The 15,458-nt window shown below is 39.9% G+C and overlaps 4 protein-coding genes across 5 annotated transcripts; 2 read left to right on the top strand and 2 right to left on the bottom strand.

Moving 5' to 3' along the window:
• The first annotated feature begins 128 nt into the window (after positions 1-128).
• On the top strand, positions 129-3,675 carry Chpf (Chondroitin polymerizing factor). 2 transcript variants are annotated; one of them, XM_077413111.1, is made up of 7 exons: positions 129-352; positions 444-1,260; positions 1,337-1,644; positions 1,772-2,362; positions 2,484-2,759; positions 2,842-3,025; positions 3,109-3,675. In XM_077413111.1, the coding sequence occupies exons 2-7, from the start codon at positions 615-617 to the stop codon at positions 3,402-3,404; spliced, it is 2,301 nt and encodes a 766-aa protein (XP_077269237.1). In that variant the 5' UTR covers positions 129-352; positions 444-614; the 3' UTR covers positions 3,405-3,675. The 2 variants fall into 2 exon arrangements, with proteins under 2 accessions (XP_077269237.1, XP_077269238.1); XM_077413112.1 differs by having other exon boundaries at positions 478-1,260.
• On the bottom strand, positions 3,626-5,671 carry Eaf (ELL-associated factor). Its single transcript, XM_077413120.1, has 5 exons — positions 5,357-5,671; positions 4,903-5,134; positions 4,614-4,817; positions 4,146-4,405; positions 3,626-4,023 (listed from the first exon to the last, which is right to left on the bottom strand). The coding sequence occupies exons 1-5, from the start codon at positions 5,463-5,465 to the stop codon at positions 3,923-3,925; spliced, it is 906 nt and encodes a 301-aa protein (XP_077269246.1). The 5' UTR covers positions 5,466-5,671; the 3' UTR covers positions 3,626-3,922.
• A 395-nt stretch (positions 5,672-6,066) lies between these two features.
• LOC143901129 (lipase maturation factor 2) lies at positions 6,067-11,430 on the top strand. The gene is made up of 10 exons (XM_077413113.1): positions 6,067-6,476; positions 6,951-7,134; positions 7,427-7,528; positions 7,871-8,055; positions 8,139-8,317; positions 8,431-8,680; positions 8,772-8,977; positions 9,086-9,326; positions 9,450-9,666; positions 9,936-11,430. Exons 1-10 carry the CDS (start codon positions 6,383-6,385, stop codon positions 10,213-10,215), a joined length of 1,938 nt encoding a protein of 645 aa, XP_077269239.1. The 5' UTR covers positions 6,067-6,382; the 3' UTR covers positions 10,216-11,430.
• Pbp95 (proximal sequence element A Pbp95) lies at positions 10,844-14,994 on the bottom strand. Its single transcript, XM_077413110.1, has 3 exons — positions 14,582-14,994; positions 14,341-14,498; positions 10,844-14,267 (listed from the first exon to the last, which is right to left on the bottom strand). The coding sequence occupies exon 3, from the start codon at positions 14,225-14,227 to the stop codon at positions 11,471-11,473; it is 2,757 nt and encodes a 918-aa protein (XP_077269236.1). The 5' UTR covers positions 14,228-14,267; positions 14,341-14,498; positions 14,582-14,994; the 3' UTR covers positions 10,844-11,470.
• Between the last annotated feature and the right edge of the window lie 464 nt (positions 14,995-15,458).

Consider the following 15,458-nt stretch of genomic DNA (forward strand, 5'->3'; position numbering starts at 1 on the left):
AGTGGCTGTGGTCAATCGCTGTGGTCAAAGGAACGCTCCCTTCTGCTTACCAGCCTGAGTTTTTTAATTGGCTTCTGGCAGTTCTGGCTTCTGCTTTCCACACCATGGAGATATGTACGAACAGTAGACAGAAAGAAGAGAAAGAGAGAAGACGCGCGTCCTTCGCAAACTAATGCTATTTAATTTTTATTTATTGTACATACAACTTGAAATCGGTAAACGTGATACAGACGATTATGATTTGATTATTGTTTAAGATTTTAACTGATCCAAAGTGATGCACGAATATTCGCACATTTAATCTCATCACAAAGTTAAGGTTATCATGAGATTTTGACAAAGAGACATAAAAGTTAGTATCACACGTACATATAAGAGTCTAATACATTATTATGAATATTAAATTGACTGTACGTCAACTCTATAACAATATTTATTTGTAGGTACTGTCAAACTATACAGTGTCATACCTTTCAGAATCTCTCGTACCTATTCTGGAGCATGTTTGAATATACAGAAGAAATTTGTCTCTTAAGCGACTTTCCAAAATTCTTTTTATTATTCTAAAAAGCAATTTAAGAGAAAGAACAGAGATCTCTCAAACGCGTAGCAAAATGAAGGCGCTACTTAAAATATTATATTCGCTCTGTTGGAGCAATGCGTACTTGATAATGGGTATATGCATGGGCCTAAGTTTCAGTCTCCTGTTGATACCGATTGACGTTGACAGGCAGCACGACGTAGCGGAGTCCTTCGATCATTCCTCGAATACCTTGGAAGATATAGATCCTTACGAGCCAAGGATAAACACTGACAGCAAGCCGCAACCGGTACAGAAAGCGAGGAAAGCGTTTGTACGCCCGAGATACTATTCCACGGAGCTTGGAATCAGGGAGAAACTGTTTGTGGGCGTTATAACGAGCCGCGAGCATCTGCACAGCAGGGACGTGGCGCTGAACAAAACGATTGCTCATATAGTAGATAAAATTCGCTACTTCATCTCCATACCAGAAGGGACCAAGCCGAACGTCTCTTTCCCCGGCATAGTGGGGTTCACCGACACGAGGAGCATCCTGAAACCTTTCCACGCCATGAAATACATCGTTGATAACTATTTAGAGAGCTACGATTATTACTTTCTAACTAAAGATGTGAGTTATATAAATGCAAGAGGCCTAGTGGAGTTCGCGAATAAAATAACTGTGAGCCAAAACGTTCACATAGGCGTTCAAAGCGAAATTGATACCTACTGTTCTCTAGGTAAACGATACAGATTTACAATTCAATAGGTTCGATTAGTATCAATAAGTAACTGAAGCTAAAATTACATTTTCAGAATCCGGTATACTTCTGAGTAATTCTGTTATACGAGAAATGAAAAATAATCTAGACTGGTGCGTGAAGAATGCATATTCGGATTCGGACGATGTTAATTTCGGTCGTTGCATCCTCCATTCCACTTCTATGCCCTGCGTCAATCATCTGCAAGGACGAAATTTCACATTTACGCGGTTGACGTCCACATTTAATTTCGAGAAAGAATTCGCCCGGCTGACCGAGCAAAACCAATTCCAGAATTCACTTTCCATATATCCCGTCTACGATCACATGCTCATTTATAAATTTAACATGTATTTCGCCGCAGTGAGTTCTTCTGAAATAATATATAAGCGTATCGAGCATTTTGCACAAAATGAATGGATTTGCACATAGGCTATTACAGAATTCTAAAATATATGTAGTTTTTTTTTATGTAACACATTACTTTCAGATAAATTCCATCAAGGTTCACAAACAGATTACTGATATACGCAAGGTAATATCTGCGACTGCACATTTGGGCCCGCCGAGTCAACGTAATATATCATGGCCCATTGGAAATCAACCTGGAAATAGACCTCTAGGACGCTTTGACGTTTTACGCTGGTCCTATTTCAATGCATCTCACGTTTTCTTCGAGACCGACTTCATTAACATTCAGGAGCTAAAGGGCGACACAAAATCCGACATAGATTACGTGATAAACACAGCTGTGGACAATATTGTAAACAAATACGATAACAAACTTAGCTTTGTCAGATTGCTGAATGGCTACCAAAGATTCGACGCGTCCAGAGGGATGGATTATATACTCGACTTGATATTTAGCGAAGTGGCCACAGGCAAGGAAATAAGGAAACGAATTGAGATCTGCAAGCCGTTAGGAAAAGTAGAAATTATACCCGTGCCCTACGTGACTGAAAATACAAGAATTAATATAATTATCACCATTGATCTGAGCAGAAAGCAGGACGCGCTAAATTTTATCGACCACTACGCACAAAACTGTATTGAAAAGAAATGCAAGACCTCCCTCATGGTGGTTGGTACAACGTTTTAAAATATACTATTTTTCTAATATTGTATTATAAATTATATAAATAATTATAATTTTATAGTAACATTAAAATATTATACATTTATATATGACATTATTCTTGTAGGTTCTCTTGTATAATTCAGATTCACCGTCGAAAGGCAGAGGCGACGTTTATCACAAAGTAAAATCATTCATATCAATGCTGAACGAGAAGTACAAAAAGGACCAATCTAAAATTACTTGGCTCTCAATACGATTGCCAGCCAATGTAACTTCCATAGATTTGGATCCGATGTTGAAGATCGCCGTGACCGACTTGTGCGCGAAGAAGTTCTCGTCGGAGAGTCTGGTTCTTCTCGTAGAAACGGGAACGAAACTGAAAGTAGATTATTTAAACAGGGTAAATAAATACGCGTATATACACCAAAGTTAATGTTATATGTAATTACTTCGAATACAATTAATTTGTTATTCTGTGCCAGGTTCGAATGAACACTATTAGTCGCTATCAGATATTCAGCCCGATTCCATTCATCGAATTTCATCCCGATATAATTTATGCAAACGAAGCAACTCACGACGAAGTGGACGTCAATAGCAACTATGGAAAATATGACGAGCATAACTACAACAATATCGCGTTTTATATTAAAGACTACAACGCAAGTATGTCTTCAACTCGTTTTACGAAGCTTTGAATATATTGTTATATGAATAAAATTTGATGTTTTCGCGTAAATGTGTTTCAGTGCGGCAGACAGTCGAGGCGAACATTCCGTTAGCGCGATCGGACAAGGACATTGCCACTCTACTGAAACTTACCAAGCACAGTCCTGTAACTTCCTTGTTTGAAATGTACGTGTCGTTCAGCGACATGCACGTATTTCGCGCGATAGAGCCGACACTGAAGATAAGATACAGAGATGTCAACTGTGACGACGCTCTCAACGACAGTATTTATAAGAGTTGCCTTAAACTGAGGAAGAATCACCTGGGTAAACGTAGTCAGCTGGCTAGATTGATATTCGATTATCAGAGCTATTAAATGTAAAAAAGCGTAGGTCGCGATATACAATCTTTACAGAAAGAAACGCTATTTAATTGTAATTTACATTATTAAGGGTGGGCGCTTTAGATCTTCATAGAGAAAACGAAAAGTAGATAGGTTTACAATTATCTACAAACTAGAAAGATATTCAATACATCTCTGTTAGATATATTTTTTATATAGATTTATATACAAGTCAGTTATATATTATATGAGCATTTTATTTATTCATATATATTTTATTCTTCAAATAAATACTCGTCATCGATATAGTGTTAGTTTGTCTCTTGAAAATATTAAATCTAGGGATTTTATTCGTCAGAATTGTAAAAAAATAATTGCACCTATTACAATTGCATTACAATGGCGATGTATGTATAAAAATTTTAAGAAATCCGATGAATTATCGTAATCTATAAAATCGTCGATATGTTAACAAAGAGATACCGCAGAACAAAAATTATACAGTCGGCTTCCTTGGAACATTTCTTCTCAATTCTATCAGCATATCACCGTTAATCGCTATCTGACTCCGATTCAGATAACTGCAGATCATCATTTAAGAGATTGTCCGACATAAACAATGTGGGTGAGGCAGTTGTGCCATTTAAATTACCTAAAAAAAATAGCATTTTTAAATATAACTTCGGAGAGTTGACAATTAGAAATGCTTTCAATAAATTTACAAGTGCAAAAAGCACAGAGAAATAATGTAAAATTTTAATATTTTCTATTTACCATTAATTGCTGTTGGCACTGAGACGTTTTCCGTTTCGTAATCGCTGCTTGAACTGTCAGAACTCGAACTGCTTGAACTAGAATCGCTCTCCAAGGTAGTCGACTTTGTATTTGGTATTGGAATTGATAAAGAAGCTACAGTCTGAGAGGAAGACCCAGGCATCATTGCTGCTGACAGCGCGAAGTCATCATTGTCGGATCCGATCATTGGCAGACTGGCCAAGGTCGGTTGTCCACTCGACGATTGCACAGGCGAAGGGCTGTCATTCAATTATGTTACAGCACATTCAATAATTTCGTGTTTAAATGTTAAATATTGTACATGGAAAAAATGAAAAAAGCATTTAAACAAGCAGTGAGCAACGATGACAAAGATACAAAAAAAATCTAAGCAAGAAACGTGGAACAAATAAATTTTATTGAACTTTTCCTGCATCTCGATATAAAAATACATCTAACGATACGTACCTATTGACAGTTATAGTCGGTGGACTTGTTTTATCGTACGGCGATGTCCGTTGAGGGCTCTGTTGTTTAGGATGCAGCTGCAGCGAAGGTTCCCTCTTCTTTCCACTAATAACTTTGGTCCTTCCGTTCGCCCTGCCATACGTGGGGCTCCTTTTAACCTCAACGGGCATGGAATTGTTATTGCTATTGCGTTTCGGCTCCGCTCTGCGAGAAACAAGATTTGCAATAAGACACAGTAATACACAATACATGGGTGACGCGACAAAACGACGGACCGCGACAAACGTACCGCGTCTTCTTAACCTGGATGTTCGCGGCTAGTTTCTCCAATGTAATCTCCCCGGTAACTTTGTCAAAGATCAGGACGTACTCCTTGTTGTAGGGCCTCTGCGAGCCCTTGAACACAGTGTGAGGGGTGCCAGCGCCATCCAAATGTGGCACGGTGACCGTTATCGTGTTATCCGAGCCCACGTCGACTCTGGCTACCTTGGAGTCGTCGACGCTCGCAGGTTTGAAATCATCTGGAAGAGTCATACGAATTAGATACATTCTGAGATTAGATATATTCTCGGAGCATCACCATATTCTCCCCGACTAAAGATCCTCTCGCTTTGCTCTTCTGTCTCTCTCTCTCTCTCTAGTCTAGATTCTCTAAGTAGATTCGAAATAAATTGAAACGAAGAATATCGAGATTGCCGTCCTTACCGCCTGTCTCTACGGCAATCTCGAGAAGTCAGACTTACATTTCAAGGTGTGAAACTTGGAGCTGTTGCTCGTGAAGCTGGGACCCAGCTTGAGCTCGCGGACCTCAGGCCCCAAACCGAGTCGCTCGGCCATGCTGACACCTTGCATTATTTCGTCCTCTCTTCTCGCAGCTTTCCCCCGCTTGTTCTAATAAAAATAAACAAATTACTCGGGGGAGGGGGGAAACGAACGCGGAGCACCGATATCTTTCTTTCTTGCCCCTCGCGTTATTGCACACCACTCTGGAAACGAGATAAATATGGTACGCGGACTCTACCAGATTCTACCAGGCGCCACTTGGCTCTCTCCGGAAATGACGCGGACTACGAACGACGAATGCGCATCGCCGCGCGCCGGAAGTGCCACGCTAAGAGCCGCTGCGCATGAAGCTATTTAATTATCTCGTTTATAATTAATATTTTAATAATAACAACGTGTTTTATTTTATATTTGTTCTATTTTATTTTCGTTTTATTTTATTATCAAATTTTATCATTATTTTTATTATTTATCAAATATCGTTATTTTTATTATTGCATACAACCACGTCGCTCGATAAGCTACTTTTTATCTCCTAAATTCTCTCTGTAAATTTAACGCTCCTGTGAATTTACGTTAATCCGACAGCCAATAAGCGCGCCCCAGGTAGCCTCGTTGTCCAATCCTCGGCGGTAGCCGCGGCGAGGGCCGTGGCTTTCGAAAGCCGTTATCACGGGATGGCGGGAGGCGAGAGGCGGCTTGGCGGGTTTCGTCTTTGTCGCAAGACGCAAGTCGCAAGGGATCCCGGATCAGTAGAGTAGTGGGATCGTATCGCGCAGCATCGCTCAGTCGCTCAGTCGCTCAGTTCCCAGATTCGCCCGTATTCGTGCGCGTCGCCGACATTGTTGTGTGCGTGTGTGCGCGTGTGCGTGTGCGACTACTGTGCGTCGCGTTTTTGACCCGGCGGCGTTCGGTCGCGCGTTACCTCCCCGGCGTTACGCGCCGTTAAATGCGGACTTTCTCACATAAAACTCGCGATCGCGACTATGGCGCAATTACGATACACCCGTAATCTGTTCCTGCGCGGGATCTGCATCATATACCTGTTCGCGTTCCTCAGCTTCTACGTGCAGATTCCAGGTAAGCGGACTCCGCATACGCAATGCCTCTCGGCACAACACCGACCGTACGTCCGCGAGTTCTTTTATTCTTCTCGTGGACGCGAGACTCCCCTCGTTATTCGCGCGTCAAACGTTCGGGGAACCGTTTTGATACTCGATAATCGCGCCACGATAACGAGCGATAAATGTTGATTAGCGATCGCAATACGGACAATACGGTACCCCATGTAACAGCTCTCCTTCGCTCGTATTCGATTGCGCTTCTTCTTGCGTAACGGAATTTTATATGCCTACGCGAATCGATTGTAATTTTAGAGCATGATTTTGGAGCGTAAAAGAAATAGAGTTTTTTTTTAGGATATATAATCCCACTTCTTGGCGTTTTAAGCTGAAGTTAATAAATTATTATTATTATTATGTAAATTTCCCACTTTTGGGAGATTTGAGATTCAATATATTGCGATGTCATTGATTAATAAAATATATGAAACAGGATTGTACGGCGACAATGGGATCCTACCAGCCAGGACGCAGATGGATCTCAAGGCACGTGCGACGTTGTTCAATAAGCTGAAGCAGAAGCCAACATTCTTGTGGCTGGCGCCGTATCTGGGTCTGAACGTTGAATATATGCTGGACGTGCTGGCTATTCTCGGAACTGTTCTCTCCTTTGCAGGGTACATTTGCAAATGACAAGATTAAAGAATATTTTTATATATGGGAATACTTGTAAAAGCAATCTGTCCAGAAGCTTAAGGCTTATTTGTTTTAGCTGAACTTCTTGCGCCGTGCATCTTTCCTCTTTTTTTCACATCGAAGAGAAAAAGAGAAAAGCTGTACTGTGCAAGAAGTTCAGCTAAAACGTACAGGCCTTTACCGTTAATAATCTCTATTATATTTCATGAATATAAGTAATTCTCATGAAATCATAATGGAGTCGCTAATGCCTGAAATTATATTTGATTTCAGATTTGTCACGCAGAAATTCTGCGTTGGTCCAGTATTTGCAGGGCTATGGTCCCTATATTACTCTCTATATCAAATTGGTCAAACATTTATGTTCTTCCAATGGTGAGTTATACTATTTTGTAATCTATATTTAGATTTCTCAATCCTACTGCAATCCTCAACTTTTGTTCGCGAATACGGTCCTTTGTACAATTAAAAAGTAATTGAAATATACATCACTCAGTGTTTATACTCTTGTGAATATATTAGCTGCCTGACTATTTAAGTTGCAGTCCACTTGACGCAACAGATGCTTCGAAGTATTTCTCGATTGGCCAATCAGTAAAATTCTTTGTTCTGATTGGTCAATGAAACGCTTCGAACCATTTGTAGCGTCAAGTGGATCGCAGCCATAATAATTCAATTCCTTGGTAATTAAATCTTACGTATGCATTTAACTTGTAGGGACATTCTATTACTGGAGGTTGGATTTCTATGTATACTTATCGCACCGTTTTGGTATCCTTACCGCGGGACGCCGACCGACGGCGTGTCCCTCTGGGCCGTGCGTTGGCTGCTCTTCCGCCTTATGTTTGCTAGCGGAGTGGTGAAGCTCACTTCAGGCTGTCCGCTTTGGTGGAGCTTAGATGGTAAAATCGTTTTCACCGAATCTACCATGTATAATGTATATACGTTGGTTATGATATATTTGTTATTTTTTTTTGTTTTGCAGCTCTAAATGTCCATTTTGAATCGCAATGTTTACCAACTCCTCTAGCATGGTACGCGCATCATCTGCCAACGTGGTTCCTTCGATTATCCAACGTTTTTGCAAACGTCATCGAGCTTGCTGTACCAATTTTATTTTTCTTCACGCACAGAAAAGTGAGAATAGTAGCATTTTACTTACAGGTATGTAATAATTGCCTACAATAGGCTGTAACAGAACATCTACAGACTTATATGTCGATTGGTCAATTGGTTGGCTTTTTTTTTTTAACAATACTTTAATGTTACTGTTCTAGGTGTTTCTACAAGTTTGCATTATCGCTACTGGAAACTACAATTTCTTGAATTTCCTTACCATTTGTCTATGCATATCCTTGCTGGACGATCAGTTCTTTTACAAACAAAAATCTAAAGACAATGAATCCTCTATTATGAATTATTTCTCTACATTTGTAACTATATTTATTTACGGAGGAGTGCTGTACCAGGCATATATTTACTACGGTCTTAAGATAACAGAGAACTGGACAATTGAATCTAATATCGGTACGTATCTATCCTATTAATAACCAGTAATAATTTGTGTGGTCTTACAATTAGCGTTTGCATCGATCATAATTGCATCTTTTTTTTATAGCATTTACACCAGAGCAATTTGATTATGTTCTACTTCACGCGATACCAATTTCTATTTACATCAGTGCAGCAATTTTCACATTAGCGTCATTCGAGTCGATAGTCACTGCTATAGCTTCTCACAGAGGCACACTTGATACAACAATAACAGTGATAACCACGATTTTATACATCAAAGCTATAGCCTGGATCTTTGTTATAAGTATTGTAAGTACATCAGGCAGCTTTAAGCGTGCCCGAGTTTATAATTACTAAAAGCTCAGCGCAATACGTAAGATGTTACATGGATATAAAGTGTGAGGCAAATGCTCGCAGGTACCGTATTCCACTTTGCATCAATCTACCAACTTGACGATGCTTCATGACCTGAAGCAGATACATGCGAAAGTGGATCATCTTCATATAGCAAATAGTTACGGATTATTCCGTCGTATGACGGGAGTCGATGGTAGACCTGAAGTTGTGATAGAAGGGAGCGACAGCATTGACGGGCCCTGGAAGGAATATGAGTTTTTATATAAACCAGGAAATGTTAACAACTCACTACCATTTGTTGGTGAGATATTTTCACATATTTATGTATTAAGCGTTTCTCTTTACGTTAATACATTATTTTAGCTCGTTAATAAGCTAACGTTGTAAAAGATACAAATTCTTTAACAATGTTTCTTTCTTGCAGCACCCCACCAACCTCGTCTCGATTGGCAAATGTGGTTCGCTGCTTTAGGTACATATCATCAAAATCCATGGTTAATGTCACTAGCCTATCGTTTATTGAGCGGACAGCCCGAGGTACTGGCTTTAATGAATACGGTCGAGAATCCATTTCGAGACAAACCGCCGAAGTATGTTAGGGCTAGTCTTTATTATTATCGTTATACGCCATGGAGTCAAACGTGAGTACAATCTGTTATAAATAAAATATATACAACAAGACAAGGTTAACGACCAATGACGAGCAATATTTATTGCTCGTCATTGGTCGTTAACCTTGTCTTGTTATTTATACACGAGCTTGCTCCTTAGTGATTAAAATATATACATATAACGTATATGTGCTTCAAATGAATGTGATTGCGTGTGATTGGATTTATAGACTAGAATTAATTAGTAGACTAATTTATAGACTAGTATTAATTTATTCCTACTGTTCTCGTGCATACAGATCGAGTACTCGTGCTTGGTGGACTAGAGAAAAAATAGGAGAGTATTTCCCAATATTCAGCCAAACTCATCCTCCTCTTCTCGAATATCTGACAAAAATGAAGATTCTTCAGGAGAAGTCGGGCTTCAAAGTCACGAATGAACCAGTCAAATTGATTCTGGACAACCTTAGGTCTTTAGTCAGTAAAATAGAACCGAGTCTAATTTTATGGGGCGTTTTTACAGCCGGTTGCACGGTAATCGTGACAGGTTACAACAGTTCGGTATCGAAAAAGAAATAGTTTCTGAGCGATAATCATTATAAAAACTTAAGTTACACAAAGCTACAAGGTATTGGATATTAACAAAATATAAAATGTAAGCTGTAATCTATATGTATATCAGCTAAATGATTATTTGCATACAGTGTAACTTAGAGACACAAGATACTTTTTGCATGTGAGATATATAAATCTGCATTTCTCCTTTCCATCTAATAGATCTCTGTTAGATAATATTAACCATCATGTCGTGTATAATAACATTGGCGCGAGACACTGCTGTGTCTCATATAAAACCATTTCTTCCAATAGATGTCTGTTAGACAATATTAACCATCATGTCGTGTATAATAACATGATGATGCATTTAAAATACATCTACTAAGAAAACTTATAAAAAGACAAAAAGGAAAGGCATCATTTTACGTAAAATTACTAGAGGATTTGACGTGTGCAATGAACGAATACATTCAAAGTATATTATGTGTCCCATTTACACTGTCAGTAATCTATATTTCATGTTCACTCGTTACAAAAAGTATGTGATATGTGATTTGTAATGTTCAGTACATATATATGTCGTATGTATGTATAAATTGGATCATTGAATCTCTCATTTCGTGCTATTGCATCGCTTTATTAGCGTTAGTTTCGCTGATTTTAAGAAACGATATTAAGTATTTATAATGAAACAAAAGAAAATACATCTGTGTTATGGTAAAATCGAAAAAAAAGAGACACTTCGGTATATACAAAACATATTTTCTTATATAAACCTCATTGCTACATTTTTTCTAACGTCTTTTACAAATAGTACAAGTTTCTCGATATTATTTACACAGGTTGTAAATAGGTCGCGACAAACATGCATTTGTTTAAAAAAACCAAAAACAAAAAAGATTTTTCTACATTACACGTATTTGTCTAAACTACACTTGTCGGTAGCCGTTCTTATGGCCTTCGTAAAATCTATAAATGTAATTTTATATCCTACTTACAAATTATAGATAATGTGTTTGTACGCATTATTCTAAACTTTCCAGATCACTATTGTTAATTATCACAGTTGTGTAATACATTACGAGTTATTTTCAGAAGATTATATTTGTAATAAATAAAAGCTAGTTTTTTTTTCTACGCCCATTTACTTTAATATAAAAAAGAAACTGTGAACGAAAATGTTGAGTAAAAAAAATGTACCATGTTTGCAGACAAATAAAACTTTAATGCTTCCTATATTGATTCCGTATTCACTTGATGATCTCGAGAATAAGCGTTATTTCGTGATTTTGTATTTTTTGCGAGTCGTTCTGCAGCTACATACTTCAAAATTCTTTTGCGTTGTAACGTCTGAATTGAGTTGAGAATCGCTATCAGCCGGAACGTCTAAGCTATCATTTTTATTTGGTTGCACAGACTTTGCACTGTTATATTTTCTTTTCCTTGGAACAGTCGAAACGACAGTCGGCTTTGTGGTCGACTTTGTTACAAATATCGTTTCTGGTCCTTGCACTTGCAATATAGTGTTCGACAAACTAATGGGAAATTTAAATAATTGCAGTAGGCGAGTTCGCAGTAGCTGGTATTCGGCGCTCTCCGTTTGCGCAGGTCGAGAATTTGTCGTTGTTGGTTCTGGGTTTTGCTCATTTCCGAACTCATATTGTTGACCAGTTTCATTCTGATAGTCGTACAGTAATTTCCAAAGGAGCAAATTCTTCCAACCTAATAAAGTCGCTTGATTCGGCAGAATTACATTACTCGTGTCCCCTTTTTCAGCGTCTTCATTATTACCGGTAGTTTCCTTCGACTTATTCGATTGCTCGTGATCTTCCAAACTTGTTTTTGAACTCTCATTCGGTCTACTACATTCCGGTGAAGCTTCGCTTGAAGGGCTTTCTTTAGCAAACGAGAAGATGCATTTCAATGATTTATATAAATTCACATCTCGTTGGTCACAATCGTGGTAATCACTTATTAAAAACTGACCAAATTTGTAAAATTGCATCTCTTCCTCGACACTAAGAAAAGGAAGTATAGAGTTAGTTACAGAGAAATGTGTAGGGATATCAATAAGAAATTTTTCGTTGAAACCTAAATCGTAGTCTATAGATGTGTTTTTATTTTTACTCTTTTTGGTCTTTAGTGTCCTTACGTATCCTTCAAATGGAAGTGGCGGTATAAAGAAATCATTTTCACTATCTTCTGGGGAGTGACCGAACATTTGCGTCCTAAATTTTTCTATTAGTTCATCATTCTGCAGTCTGTTATTTACCATGTTCATGTGTTCTTTTAAAGAAACTAAATATTGTTTTTCTCTGTTATTCAATTGTACGTAACTCAGAAAATTAAGATCCGGCATATCAAGATTGGCGTTTAACAATGTCAATGTGTTGTATAATTTTTTCGTGTCGCGCGCAAGCTGTTCGGCATCGTCAAGTTCTTCAGAATTATTACATTTAATTGAAAGTGGAAGACAAAAAGTTTCATACAGTCTTAATTGAATATCATAAATCTGTACAGTGTGTTGTTGCCTGTCCTGTAAGTATTTCCTGTATGCAAGTTTATTGTGAAATTTTAACGTACTAGTGGACATCTTATTTTTATTATTTGTTAATATTTTTCTGCCGGGGAACATAATAGACGGTCTAGGTATACTTTCGAGACTGACACCTTTCTGTACGTATTTCAGTAACGCGGTATATCGATGTCGCACTTGTGTTCTTGACTTGTCGGAAAAATACGTGGCTATCTTGGACCAATTGTTATTGTATTTCATGTACAGATTTATTAACGCCACGTCATCGTCGACCGTCCATAGATTTGAACATTTTTCCAACACCGTGCGGTAACGCTGTTGAAGTTGTATCGAAGTTCGATGCGGCATTACGGCGCTTGAAATTTTAGGGAAGTCCGTGCCGTATCTCTGCACCGCTTTCATGAGAGTCGACGTTTCCAGGACGGTGAATCTACCTTTTCTCAAATGCGGCGATTTCCTGTACATCCACCGTACGTAAATTTGTTGCTTGGTTCTGTGCCGCATGTGATTGGCGACCTCGAACCAGGGAATGTAGTCACCGACGCAGACCGCTTCTATAACTTTTACGATATGCCTATCCTCCTGCTTGGTCCAAGGACGCCCGGACGACGGCACTTTCTTAATAGTATTATATCTAATGAAACATTGGTACGCGCTACGATTTGTCCCTAGTTTTCGCGTAATAGCGTCCCAATCTTGACACTTCGATTCTCTCGTATACTTCAGTAGTTTACCATCCTCCGCGCTCGTCCATTCATCCTTCCTGAACTCGGGATGCAGGTAGACATTCCACATAGCTCGGCATTCAACCGGTGAATGCCTATTGTCGAAATCCATGACAGAGATCTTATACCAGTCAAACTCTCTCTCGCCGACCGCTCCCACCATCTCGTTAAAATTTCTGGGGATCACCAATTTAGTTTTATCATCGATCTCTTCGTTGAATTCTCCGCACAGTACCGATTCGATAGCTTGATTGTTTATGGCGTTTAAAAGTGTTTCTCTGTCCTTTCCTGACCAACGGCACGTCCTGCTCAAAGACGGCAGAAACAACTCGCCACGGGCCTCCTTCAACTTGGTGTCGTAGTTCTTGGGAGCGCTGAAGTAATTCTTGTCCTTGAAATATGGCATACCGGCGTTGATGATCGTCAATTTGTTACCGAAGTTCGACTCATCCTTGGCCTTCGTTATTTTCTCGTCCAACAGCTTTATTTTCTGCTCGCACTCCTCCAACAATGCAGTCACTTTCCTCTTGGTTATTGTCAAGCCCGTGATCAACTTCGTATTAATCTCGTAAGCGTTTAGAGATTTTTCGATATACCGATTCGTAGAGAGATAGTCGACGTAGTCGTCGTTGTTAGAATCCTCGGCGTCCGATGACGCGTCAGATTGCTGGCTGCTAACACATTGTTGCAATTTCTCTCTCGCGGACAAGGCTAAAGCTTCATCCAGAGCCTTGATATCGGCCAGAATATCCAAGTCGTCACCTTCGCTCATGATGAATGAAGACGTATGCTTCCTATCTACCTTTCGATTGCTGTGGCAAATAAATCCAACGATATAAAATGTACGAAAATTAGAGATTTGGCAGACAAAATATAGAGACTTACATATACAGATTCCTACAATCACAATTGCCCAAAAGAATAAGGTCCGAGTCCTCGAAAAGTTCTCTCGTGCAACGTCGAACTGTGAAACAGCAACACTGGATGAAACATCATAAAATCGACGAACGAAAGTAAACGTTCTCTTTTGTGCCTCTCCCACACTGTGGAAAATAAAAATAAACATTGAAAGTTGACAGTCTAATACGCCGTTTAATAAAATTGAAAGAGTTAAAGACGAACTTACCTAGCTCTCAACTGAGCGAGAAGAACAAAGTACCGCTGCTATCCTCGGAGAATCACCTTGCACGTCGCGCAACAATTATAACAATATAACGATATTGTCAAACGAAACGAGATCCCAGAGTCATCGCCTCGCTTCATTCGCGCTTGCTCGCTCGTAGCTACGAGTCACCGTTCACCGTGACAGAAGCACGAATGCCTCTCTTCCTTCCGTTCTAACGAACACGTTGAACACCTATATCTCTCCTCATCCCACTATTTTTCCTCCCAGACGAAGCAGGCAGCGAAGCGTCGCTCGCAGGTCACAGGTCACACGTTGCAGGGCAACAAATCACGGCAATCACGCGCACGCCAAGCGGCGCAGGTGTAGCAGACGCCGTGGTTGGTCGCTCAGTCGCGTAGTCGCGTATGTACAACACGTCTCGTCGCAGCGAGACCGTGTCGACAGTCGACACCCGGTCGATGTTGTCGAGGTGGTGCGGTTTGTTTATCGACAAAACACGAGAACATCGGGAGATGGACGGGACGCCGTTCGAGAGACGAGACGCTCGTCGCGTTAATTCGTCGGCGTCTCGCGGGTGACTCGCTTCAAACGGCTCGTTCTTCCGGTTCCTACGGAAAAATTGACATGTGAACACCGCGAACGGAAATTAACGCAAATTAACGTCTCGACGCGCGCTATCGCCGGCGTGGAGAAGTGATCCAGAGCGGGAACACTGGGAATTCATACTTGACAGTCTCGGGACTCGGGGGGAGCTTCCGATTCCGAATAAAGGTGAACGTTCTGCTGCGTCGCAGATACAAAACACGAGCGTGCGAAGCTCGGTCACGTGGCCCCGGTGACGTAACGCCGCGCCGTCCAGAAGGTGAAGGAAACGCGG

Source organism: Temnothorax americanus, unplaced genomic scaffold (genome assembly GCF_048541705.1).
Source record: "Temnothorax americanus isolate GAGA-0224 unplaced genomic scaffold, ASM4854170v1 Scaffold32, whole genome shotgun sequence".
In the NCBI taxonomy this organism is placed as follows: domain Eukaryota; kingdom Metazoa; phylum Arthropoda; class Insecta; order Hymenoptera; family Formicidae; genus Temnothorax; species Temnothorax americanus.

Coding starts and splice junctions, on each gene's coding strand:
- LOC143901129 (XM_077413113.1), top strand. CDS start 6,383: ATGGCGCAATTACGATACACCCGTAATCTGTTCCTGCGCGGGATCTGC. Junction 8,681..8,771: donor GACAATTGAATCTAATATCG/GTACGTATCTAT, acceptor TTTTTTTTATAG/CATTTACACCAGAGCAATTT. Junction 8,978..9,085: donor GGATCTTTGTTATAAGTATT/GTAAGTACATCA, acceptor AAATGCTCGCAG/GTACCGTATTCCACTTTGCA.
- Eaf (XM_077413120.1), bottom strand. CDS start 5,465: ATGCAAGGTGTCAGCATGGCCGAGCGACTCGGTTTGGGGCCTGAGGTC. Junction 4,818..4,902: donor ATCCAGGTTAAGAAGACGCG/GTACGTTTGTCG, acceptor TGTTTCTCGCAG/AGCGGAGCCGAAACGCAATA. Junction 4,024..4,145: donor AGTGCCAACAGCAATTAATG/GTAAATAGAAAA, acceptor TATTTTTTTTAG/GTAATTTAAATGGCACAACT.
- Chpf (XM_077413111.1), top strand. CDS start 615: ATGAAGGCGCTACTTAAAATATTATATTCGCTCTGTTGGAGCAATGCG. Junction 1,261..1,336: donor TGATACCTACTGTTCTCTAG/GTAAACGATACA, acceptor TTACATTTTCAG/AATCCGGTATACTTCTGAGT. Junction 3,026..3,108: donor TATTAAAGACTACAACGCAA/GTATGTCTTCAA, acceptor AATGTGTTTCAG/TGCGGCAGACAGTCGAGGCG.
- Pbp95 (XM_077413110.1), bottom strand. CDS start 14,227: ATGAGCGAAGGTGACGACTTGGATATTCTGGCCGATATCAAGGCTCTG.